This window comes from Miniopterus natalensis, chromosome 9 (assembly GCF_054644295.1).
Source record: "Miniopterus natalensis isolate mMinNat1 chromosome 9, mMinNat1.hap1, whole genome shotgun sequence".
Classification (NCBI taxonomy): Eukaryota; Metazoa; Chordata; class Mammalia; order Chiroptera; family Miniopteridae; genus Miniopterus; species Miniopterus natalensis.
This window is the reverse complement of record NC_142089.1, coordinates 21469217-21480298: the sequence shown is the minus strand read 5'-3', so window position 1 is coordinate 21480298 and position 11082 is coordinate 21469217. Positions and strand designations below refer to the sequence as shown.

The window sequence follows — 11082 nt, the reverse complement described above, 5'->3', positions numbered from 1 at the left end:
GCCTCCGGAGTCGCGTCACTACGGCCCCGCCCACAACAGAGTGGTCACGTGTTTAGCTTCTGCACCGCGAGGGATTCTGGGAGAGCATGCACCCCAGAAGCGGAAGTCCAGGGGTCTACACGTCACTTCCTTTCTGCCAAAGGAGCGCAACGGACGAGTTTTTCCGTAGCTCCGCGGCTATCTCAGCATGAAGGAGGTGAAGAGCGAGCGCGGGCGGGGGAGCCGGCGAAGGCACCGGGACGAGGACATCGTGGCAACGGCGGCGGTGGTGGTGAAACAAGAGCGCCTCAGCCCGGAGGCCGCGCCCCCCGCTCACCGCCGCCCGGACTCGGGCGGTAGCGCGTCCCCCCCAGCCGGCGAGCCTGGCCGCCCCGGTCACCGCGGGAACCGAGCCCAAAGACGTAGCCGGTGAGTGGGAAGCGGCCGGAGTGGACAGGGCTGGCGTTAGAAACACACCCTGATACTGAGCGCAGCGGCTTGGACTTAATTCTAAGGCGGTGGAAGTGACCCGGCGGCGCTTGTGTTACTGTTTACCTGTCAGTGGCGTTGCAGCTGGGCGTTGAGGGCCTAATGGGCAGGAGCCCACCCTGTCACCGCTGTGTGCCCAGCACTTCGCAGAGTAAGGCCCAGCGGGATAGCAATGATCATTTTAGGTTGAAATAAAAAGTTTTCCCCACCTGCCTGCAAGTGGAGTATGGGCGGCGTCTTTCCAAATACCTGCCCCAAAAGGCTTCCACGTCGAGGGCCTAGGGGATCTATCTGGTAGAATTCATGGGGGAAAGTTAGTCTCTTGCTAGACTTGTTCATTTCTTTATTCAATATGGTTTTACGGAATACCTGGTGCTAAAGACTGCCCTAGGTACTGGGGCCGAAAGGGTGAACTAGATAGATGGTCAGCGGTCCTGGCCGGGCAGCTCAGTTAGAGCGTCCTCTCCCCATACACCGAGGTTGCCGTTGGTTCCGGGGTTAGAGCACATACAAGAATCAACCAATGAATGCATAGGTAAGTGGAACAGCAAATCACGTTTCTCTCTCTCTCCTATCCGTCCTCCCCCCTCCCTTCCTCTTTCTCTCAAACAAACAAACAAAAAAAGATAGGTGGTCATTACCCTCTCAAATTGATGTCCTCTAACCCTGAGACAAAATAACTAGTAAATAAAGAAAATAGTTTCAGTTAGTAACAAGTATTAGGGGTAGGTTAGAGATTGAGGGAAGTGGGAGAAGACCACTCTGAAAAGGTGCCGTTGGAGCTGAGACCTGAAGGGTAAGACTAATTCAGCCTTGTAAGGATCCAGGCAGGGGAAACAACATGGGCAAAGAACCTGTAGTGGAATTAATTGTGATTTTTTCATTGATTGGTTTTAGAGAGGGGGAGAGAGAGAGAGAAACATCGCTTTGTTGTCCCACTCATTTATGCATTCATTAGTTGATCATTGTGTGTGCCCTGACTGGGGACAGAAGCCGAAACCTTGGTGTATCTGGATGACGCTCTAACCAACTGACTACCTGGCCAAGCAGTTGTGATTGTTTTAGAAACAGAAAAAAAATCCAGTGTAGTGATCAAGGAGAGTGGTTGGAATGAGGTGGGAGAGGGAGGAGACGGAGCTAGAGTACTTGGGGATGAACTGAATGTGATTGTGGGGAGGGGTGTGGAGAGCTGTTGGTGAGGAAAAAAGAATCAAGGATGACTTCTAGATTTTTGGCTTGGGGAGCAGGGTGTATGGTGGTGCCACTTACTGAGGATGGCAAAGACAGAGAGGAGAGGTTTTGAGGGGTTGGGAATCAAGAGCCATGTTACCTAAGTGAGGGAAGGTTTGGTAGGCAGTTAGGTCTGTGGATCTGGAACTCCTGGGAGACATTAGGCTAGGAAGGTGAAGCTCCTGATTCCTGTAGTGTGAAAAGTAGAGGCCTTCACAGACCTGGTGTCTGTGTGGTAGGTAACCCTGATATGTGAAGGAAATTTATATGGGGGGAGGGAAATGGAGGTAAAATCCTCTGTGTTCCATTCTTTTAACAGGTCCCCAGCCAAAAAGAAAAAGTCCTCAGGGAAAAGAAGCAAGTCTCCTCGGAGTAACAGAAGCCGAAGTCCTCACCATCCGACAGTCAGGGTGAAGCAGGTGTGTGGATGGAGATGTTTTGATGCTGGGTCTAAATCTAGAGCCTGTTACCATCATAGCTCGAGTGTTGTATGTGTGCTCACCTGCACCGGGCTTTTCTCAGAATTCACTGGGTGTTTTTTCCTGCTTGTTTTGTTAAATGAATCTTTTTGTTTTGAGGTAACTGTTGATTCACATGCAGTTGTAAAAATAAGACAGGCATATACTCTTTACCCTGTTTCTCCCAATGGTGACATCTATACATTCAAGCTATAAAACATTTTCATCACCACAAGGATCCTCATGCTATCCTTTTATAGTCACACCTACTTCCCTCCCACTTTTACTCTCAATTCTGGCAACTGCTAATCTGTTCTCCATTTCTATAATTTTGTCACTTCAGATCTTACATATTTCTTTTTATTTTTATTTTTATTGATTTTAGAGAGAGAAAGGGGGGAGAGACAGAGAAACATCGATTGGTTGCCTCCTATAGGTCCCTACCTGGGACTGAATCCACAGCCCAGGTATGTACCCTGACTGGGAATTGAACCATGATCTTCCTGTGCCTGGGATGATGCTCCAACCAACTGAGCCACACTGGCCAGGGCAGATCTTACATATTTCTTAAATGTATTCCTAAGTATTGAATAATTTTTGGCATAAGAGAAAGCTAGCTTTCTCTTTATACATTTACTCTGTATGTGACTAGTTAACTCTGTTAGTTCTCTTTTCTGTATATGATCCCCTTTAAGTCTGCCTACAGGTACTCTTGTTTTTAGGGCTCTGAACATGGACTTGCACTCTTGGAGCTATAATTGGGCAACGGCATGGGCTTTGCCAAAGTCCAAATCACAAATGACTTTTTGAGTGCAGCTTTTTCGTAGATTGTGGACTGCCTTGAATTTACTGAATCTGTTCAAATTTCAGGAACGTGAGGATCATCCGCCCCGGAGAGAACGGGAGGATCGGCAGCACCGGGAAGCATCAGGACAGGAACACAGACGAGCTAGGAACAGTGATCGAGACAGGCACAGGGGCCACTCCCACCAGAGGAGAACCTCTAACGAGAGACCTGGGAGTGGGCAGGCTCAGGGACGTGATCGAGACCTTCAGAACTTGCAGGAAACAGAACGGGAGTTTTATAATGCCCGACGGCGGGAGCATCGCCAAAAGAATGAAGTTAGTACCAGCAGTAATGAGTCTCAGGAGTTGGCTCCTCCACCTGGTGGCAATAACAAAAACAAAGAGGTGCCTGTTAAGGAAAAGCCAAGCTTTGAACTTTCTGGGGCACTCCTTGAGGACACCAACACCTTCCGAGGTGTAGTCATTAAATATAGTGAGCCCCCTGAAGCACGTATCCCTAAAAAACGGTGGCGTCTCTATCCTTTTAAAAATGATGAGGTGCTTCCAATCATGTACATCCATCGACAAAGTGCTTACCTCCTGGGGCGACACCGCCGTATTGCAGACATTCCAATTGATCATCCCTCTTGTTCAAAGCAGCATGCGGTCTTTCAGTATCGGTAAGTACATTTTCAGAAACAAACTCATGTGAGCAGAAGCTCGTGTCTCAGTTAAGATTACTAAGTTTTGTGTGCATGTATATGCAAAAGAATCCATACCCCTCATATCTGATATTTGTCTTGAGTATAAATCTTAACTGCCCTTTGAATAATCACTTATATTTGTATAAGAGCATTGAACTTGGTGTTGGGAATCCTGCCACTGCTATTTGCCAGGTGCTTCACCTGAGACAAGCCACTCTCTGGGCCTTAGTTTCTGCCTACCTCACAGGGCTGTTAGGAGGGTTAAATGGAAATATAATTGAAAATGCCTGGCTTATGTGTTGGCTGTGTCTGTATCTTGATAGTTTGTATAGTATATCTCTTACTGTTTCATCCTCATAACAATCCTGTGAGGCTGATAGCACAGGTACTAATATCTCCATCTGACAGGTGAGAAGACTAAAGTTTAGCAAAGCCAAGTGACTTGCCTAATAAGTGATCACCATATTAGAACTCTGGTTCAAACTTAGCTCCCTTAATTCTGAAGTCCAAATCTGCTTTATTCCCATCAGGATGGGAGATAAAGTAAGTTGAAATATAGTTGTAAGAAGCATTATGTTAATTGTAAACAACACAAAAAATGTATTTTCTTAACTATGGCAAGAGGCCCTGGATTCTGCATTTTCAGCTTTTTATAAAAAAAATAAATAAATAAAAAATTTATTGATTGATTTTAGAGAGAGGAAGGGGGAGAGAGAGAAACATCAATTTGTTGTTTCACTTATTTATACCTTCATTGGTTGATTCTTGTATGTGTCCTGACTGGGGATCAAACCCACAACCATGACATATTGGGACAACGCTCTAACCAACTGAGCTAACTGGTCAGGGCCTGCATTTTAAGCTTTTTATCTACCATGAATTTCTCATCTACTGGGTACCAGATCTCACCTTTTTACTAAGTATTATTTAACTTGCTTCTAATTTCTAGATTTAAGGTTACGTCTTCCCCTTGATTTCTTAGAGTTTGAACTTGAACTATGTTGAAGCCAGGTTATTTACTTCATCTAGGCTGTGTTAGCAAAAAGCTGGATGATCTGAGATAGGATTTGGCCCACAGTTTTCTCTTTTCCTTTTATATTGAATTTATTGGGGTAACGTTGGTTAATAAAATTATATAGGTTTCAGGTGTACAATTCTATGATACGTCATCTGTATATTGTATTTTGTGTTCACCACCCCAAGTCAGGTTTCCTTCCATCACCATTTACCCCCTCTGTACCCTCGTCTGCCTACCCTCACCCCCCCTTGGGTTTCTCTCTTTCTTTTCTAGGCTTGTGGAATACACCCGTGCTGATGGGACAGTTGGCCGCAGGGTGAAACCCTACATCATTGACCTTGGCTCAGGCAATGGGACGTTCTTGAATAACAAGCGCATTGAGCCACAGAGATACTACGAACTGAAGGAAAAAGATGTACTTAAATTTGGGTTCAGCAGCAGAGAATATGTTCTGCTTCATGAGTCCTCTGACACCTCTGAAGTGGACAGGAAAGAAGATGAGGATGACGAGGAGGAGGAGGAAGTGTCTGACAGCTAGCAAACTAATAAACAGCCCAGGCTCTTGAGACCTTTCCTTTCTGCGGAGGCTTTGTGATTGACTTGAGCACCGTGGCTCTCTTTGTAATGCCTCTTATTGCCTTAAGTCTTTCCTCGGTTGCTGACCAGCTTATGTTATAATGTAAGAAAACTGACTTATGTTTGTTTGAACTTTTTTTGTGGCACATCAGCCACTTGCCTGTGGGCATATGTTTTCAGAACAGTCTCACCACATCGTGTTCTTGTAGAAGCATTGTGGCTTTAGTTGGTGCTTTTGGAACTGCGGCCTAGGAAACTATAAACCCTTGGCTAAAGGGGAATTGTGGCTTGTTCTCTTTGTACAGTTACTTTATTTATAGGCTTTGTGGACTGGGTTGGTTTTGTTTTTGTTTCTGGGGCAAATCCCTTAACAGAGAATCTTTTAAGCTTTGGTTATCACCAAAACAGCCTCCACTATATACCAAAGCTTTGACCTGGTTGAGCTCTTGAGTCACAGAAGTTGATTTTGCACTTCTTTTTTGGGGGGGTGGGAATTTAATACATGACCTCATTATTGACTGTCGGACTTAAACAGATGCTTTATGGAGCCTGCTTAAGCATTTGACTGTACCGGGAAGATCATGACCACTGCCAGTAGGTGCTGATTTAATGTCACGAGAGGCTGAGATGCATCGAGGATGTTTCCTGTGAGAGAATTCTGATTTCTCCAAGGAGCATGTACATAACAATTTTAATCATCTTATCTGTTCTTCAACTTTGCATTTCTATTCAATGTTATCTCTTCCTCTTTTGAGAAACACACTATCATTTATGTGGCAGGGTCCTTGCTTTATTCTAACAAATGTACATGTCTAAAGGAGGTCGTGTAGTTTACATGTTTCATCTTTTTAAAAACATTTAAAGAGGTTGTATTTACCTTCTGAAGGCTGGAAAGCGTGGGAATTGCCCAATTTCCTAATTCTCGACTAAAGGAATCTGTGTAAGTAGAAAATTCATAACTTACATATATATATATTGTCTGTATATATCTAATTGTGTGTGAAAGAGCCGCATACTGATTTTCATATGAGAATGTTTTGTGATGTAAATGTAATACTACATTGTAGGCAAAGTCTCCCTGCATTTGAAGAGCAGGTTTTCATTTATATGTATTTTTGGGATAAAAAATAATAAAATTTGTAAATATAGCCCCATATCTTGGCAAGTGAGTGTTGGTCCTCTTGAAGCAGCAGTGTTTTCTGAATTGGCAGTGAAGAGATTTTCCTTCCCAGAATAGTCGGGAGTTGGGGCAGGTTATGCATAGTGGGCCTCATACCTGTCCTCACTAATTCACCCTCAGGTGGTTATGGGGGTGCGGGATGGAGAGAAAGAGATGATACAACCCAATCATTGCTGCTGCTAACTATTCCTCTTGGGTTGAAACTTACGATACTATTAGATTGTCTTCTTTATATTGTTTTTCCATTAAGGTCTCACAGACCCATGTGTGCTTGGGGGAGCAGCTGACTAATGTTTACTCAAAAGAAATGAAAAGATCCTCTTTGAAGAGTGAACACTTAATAAGGTTAGTAAGATGAAGGGAAGCTATAATCATGTAAGAGCAGTTACCATCCCCCACTGTGTTTTACATGAGCTACTGTAACAGTTATTTTTCTAATTTTGATATGTGCCATAGATCACATATTATATATGTGCATGTCTAAAAGGTGGGTTTCATTGTGATGGATTTTTTGTTGATCCAGACTGATGGTTTTGTCTTTCAGGGATTAGGCACTAATGTGGCATCTCACTCCAGGGCCTCCTTGTTCAGTTTGCTTCCTGGAGGCCTTGGGCTTTGCTTCAAAACCATTTTGGTGGACACTGATAGATGGCTATTTTGCCTACATTTTTCAATAAAGGTCCCAATTGTGGAGTGAACTGCTTCCTGAATTAAGACACTCTTCATGCAAAATATCGAAGAAGATGCTTCCCCTTTCCTTTTTTTTTTTTTTTTTTTAAGAAAGAGGGTTAAAGAAAAGGCACTATTCCATCTCCAAAGCTAGATATCACCAGCAGGCTTCTCATTTGAAGATGACATAATCCTAAAGCTTTCTTCTTGAGTTAATTTATTGCTTAGAAACTCATGTTCACCTAAGCTCTTTGCAACTCCTTTATTCCCTACCCTTCCTCCACCCTAGTTGGCTTGTCTATAAATCATTGTCAAAATCAAGTTATCTGTAAAACAGCCCTTTGCTTCTGGGACCCCAAATCCTCTGATTCTGCAGAGGTGTGGGACAGAATCTTCAGATTTTCCCCATCAAGCCTTTCCCTCGTCATCTTGTAGTTCCCTTATTCTAACATTGACCAAGGACAGCTCATTAAGTGCAGCTGGTGATGTAACTTTCAAATACTTTTGTGACCTGGTGATAAGGGAAAGCAGAGTAATCAGATAACTGAAATTTTTAAAAAATTGAGTATGTCAGTATACAATACAGCTTGGTTTCAAAAAGCTTAGAACTTACATATTTTGGGTTATCATTTAATATGGTGCCCAAATGGTTATATTTTTTAAACATCTTTCCCTTTGGGGAAATTCTTGGATGTGAAGAACAAAATGGTACAACGTTAATCAAAGCCTAAGGGTGACACTCAACATGCCAGCAATGCCTGCTTGTGAGCCCAGTGTTCCTGGGTGTGAGAGTTTATATCAACTGAAAAGGCTACTTGATTTAAAGGAAAGCTTTGAAATTGAAAGCTTCATTTGGCCTCTTGGGTGAAGTTGCCAGTGTCAAATGGGCAACAATATTAAGACAGTTGATTTGTTCATATGTACTCTGAAGTTAAAGTGAATTAATTCACTAAAGCAATGGTTGCATAAGCTTGCTATGCTAGCATTTGGTTTATAGCTATGAGTTAGAAGCTGGGAGCAATAATATGGAGGTGGGCTGCACTGTGGGCGAGAAATGGCATTTAAGAGACTAAGTGGATTTTGGACCAGTAGTGGAGGAGGGCATTATTTCAGACTGAGAGTCCAGGGGACTGCAGGATGTGGAAAGGATCTTAGAAAATTAACTTGTTTAGCTGAAGTTAGTGGTAGAGCTAGGAACCTTAGTCCAGTGGTTTTTCCTCTGGACTATTGCTTTTCACCTCCCTGGCAAAGCTTCATGGAGAGACCTGAGAGAAATAGGCTGTCCTATTCATAGAGGGTTCAAGGAATTTACAGTGGATGGGATTTTCAGGGGTAAAGCGTGGCTTAGGCAAATCCTTACCCCACCAAGTCATAGCCAGAGCTGCTTGGAAATCATGTTGATTATAAAAATAGACAAATATTCAATAATTGGGTGCCTAAAAAGTGCTAAGTACCAAGACCTCAATAATAAAGTTGGCCAATACTTAGGAGCACTTTCTATGTATGAGCACAGTTCTAAGCATTTTACATGTATACTAACACATACTGTAACTAATTTCTTTCTCCTAATCCTTTGAGGCTAATCCTTTGAGGCAGGCTTCTTTCATTGTTCCACTTTGCAGATGGAAAAACTGGGAAACAGAGAGTTTATAGTCACAGTGGTAGGTAGGACTGGGATTCAAGCCCAGTCACTTTGGTTGCAGATGCCACATTCTTAACCACTGTGATATATTGCCTCTTAGAGTTATGAGATGTACATGGTCTGGCCCTCACAGAGCAATATAACCAGGAGCTAAAGACAGTGCTCTATAGAAGTATTGGGGGTTATGGAAGCTCAGAGAAATAGTATTCAACAAAGCCTCAGTAGTCAGGGAAGAATGAGCAGTTACTCAGAAGAGGCCAGTGGGGATGAAAAAGGAACATATATTTCTAGGCAAAGAGCCTAGCACTCAGAAATACATGAGGGGTCAATTAATGAGGCTTTGGAAGCACTTAAAGTTCAATTAGGGAGAAGAGGGTGAGTAAGACTTCTGGATTCTTATAATGAGGGACTAAGTTATTTTTCTAAAAGCTGCAGACAAAATTCTGGATAAAATATAAGAAAAAAAATTCCTAAAGCATCCAGGAACTGACAAATTAGTAAAAAAGTTATCAGGCCAAAAGTGAAGATAAACAAGAATCCAGAGAGAAATGGAGCATAGATGCCTGGAAACCACTTTTGGCCTAAAGACAAACCATATTTGATTCTAGCAAATCAGACCTTACCCTAGGTTGCATGAGATAGAAGTCAAAACCCAAAGCCCACATACAATGGGTAGTATATTAGATGTTTCCTAGAAAAAGCTGGCATCCAAAAGTGCTATAATTTTCAGAATAAAAGAGTGAATCAGCAACTGAATCCTCCCAGATATTTGTAGCCTGGGAGCTCAGGAAACATCAAGCCTTGAACTCCATTTAAGATGACCTTGTACTATTAGTTCCTTCAGGTGTCTGATAGAAATAGGTGAAATTACTCTTTGGAAGGACTTTTTAACTCCCCTCCAATTATTTCCAAATTTCCCCCAAAATGACACAATTTTTTAAAAATACACAATAAAAGGCAGTATAGGTGCGAATCAGCAGAAATAACAGATAACAGAAATTGATTCTCAAAGATCTTCAGATACTTGAATTACAGGATAACTATAAAATGTTCCCAGTTACTATTTTCTTTTCTTTGTTTTTTTTGTTAATCCTCACCCAAGGATATTTTTCCGTTGATTTTTAGAGAGAGTGGAAGGGAGGGAGGGAAGGGGAGAGAGGGAGAAAGAGAAACATCGATGTGAGAAAGACACATTGATTGGCTGCCACCCGCATGCACCCTGACCAGGACAGGATTGAACCTACAACTCAGGTACGTGCTTTTGACCAGGAATCAAGCCTGAGACCCTCTGGTGCATGGGCTGATGCTCTAACCACTGAGGCACACTGGCCATGGCATGGTTACTATTTTCTAAGAAATAAATGACAAGCTTGAAAAGACCCAGAAGGAACAAGAAATGGCAACAAATGAAATGGTAGTTATTTAAAAGACCAACCTAAACTTTTAGAAATGAAAAATACAATATACAAAAAGCCATCAGTGGATGACTTTAACAGAAGCTTCAGGGAGAATTAATGAACTGGAAGACTGACCAAAAGAAAAAGAAAATATCCATGCATATAAATTTAACAACTTAGATTAAATGGACCAATTCTTCAAAAACCATAAGCTACCAAAATTCACCTGATATGAAATAGATCATCAAAATACTCCCATAAATATTAAAGAAATTGAACTTGTAATTGAAAAGAAAGACCCAGGCCCAGATGGTGATAGTTTCACTGAAGAATTCTAGCTAACATTTCAAGAAGAATTAGCACCATTCTATACTACCTCTTCTAGAAATTAGAAAAGCAAGGAACATCTCCCAGCTCATTTTATAAGGCCATTATTTTTAAGAAAATAATTTCATTGATTTTTTTTTTAGAAAGAGGAAAAAAGGAGAGAGAAAGAAAAACATTGATGTGAGAAACATCAGTCGGCTGCCTCCTGCACATGCCCCAACTGGCCAGGGCAAGGCCATTATTTTGATACCGAAGCCAGACAGGAAAGTACAAAAAAAATTAGCTTACAGACCAACATCCTATGAATTTAGCTACAAAAATCCTCAATAAAATATTAGCAAATTGAATCTAGCAATATATAAAAAGAATTCTACAACATGGCCAAATGAGGTTTATTCCAGACATGCAAGGCTGGTTCAACACTTGGAAAAGAACCTATGTGATCCACTATACCAAGAGGCTAGAGAAGAAAAGTCACGATCATGTCAATTAATGTAGGAAACTCATCTGACAAAATTCAATACTGAAAAACTGTCAGTAAACCAGGAACGGGAACATCCTCAACTTAATAAAGAGCATCTACAAAAGGCCTACAGCTAGCATCATGCTTGGTGAAAGACAATGCTT

The 11082-nt window shown here is 42.1% G+C and overlaps 1 protein-coding gene across 1 annotated transcript; it reads left to right on the top strand.

The window, feature by feature from the left end:
- The first annotated feature begins 159 nt into the window (after nt 1–159).
- SNIP1 (Smad nuclear interacting protein 1) lies at nt 160–5521 on the top strand. The gene is made up of 4 exons (XM_016218551.2): nt 160–408; nt 2018–2117; nt 3027–3622; nt 4938–5521. The coding sequence occupies exons 1-4, from the start codon at nt 188–190 to the stop codon at nt 5200–5202; spliced, it is 1182 nt and encodes a 393-aa protein (XP_016074037.2). The 5' UTR covers nt 160–187; the 3' UTR covers nt 5203–5521.
- The last annotated feature ends 5561 nt before the right edge of the window (nt 5522–11082 follow it).

Bases quoted from the DNA above. Each gene is read 5' to 3' on its own strand.
- SNIP1 (XM_016218551.2), top strand. From the start codon at position 188: ATGAAGGAGGTGAAGAGCGAGCGCGGGCGGGGGAGCCGGCGAAGGCAC. The intron at 409-2,017 runs GTGAGTGGGAAG...TTCTTTTAACAG, and splicing joins CGAGCCCAAAGACGTAGCCG to GTCCCCAGCCAAAAAGAAAA. The intron at 2,118-3,026 runs GTGTGTGGATGG...TTCAAATTTCAG, and splicing joins CGACAGTCAGGGTGAAGCAG to GAACGTGAGGATCATCCGCC.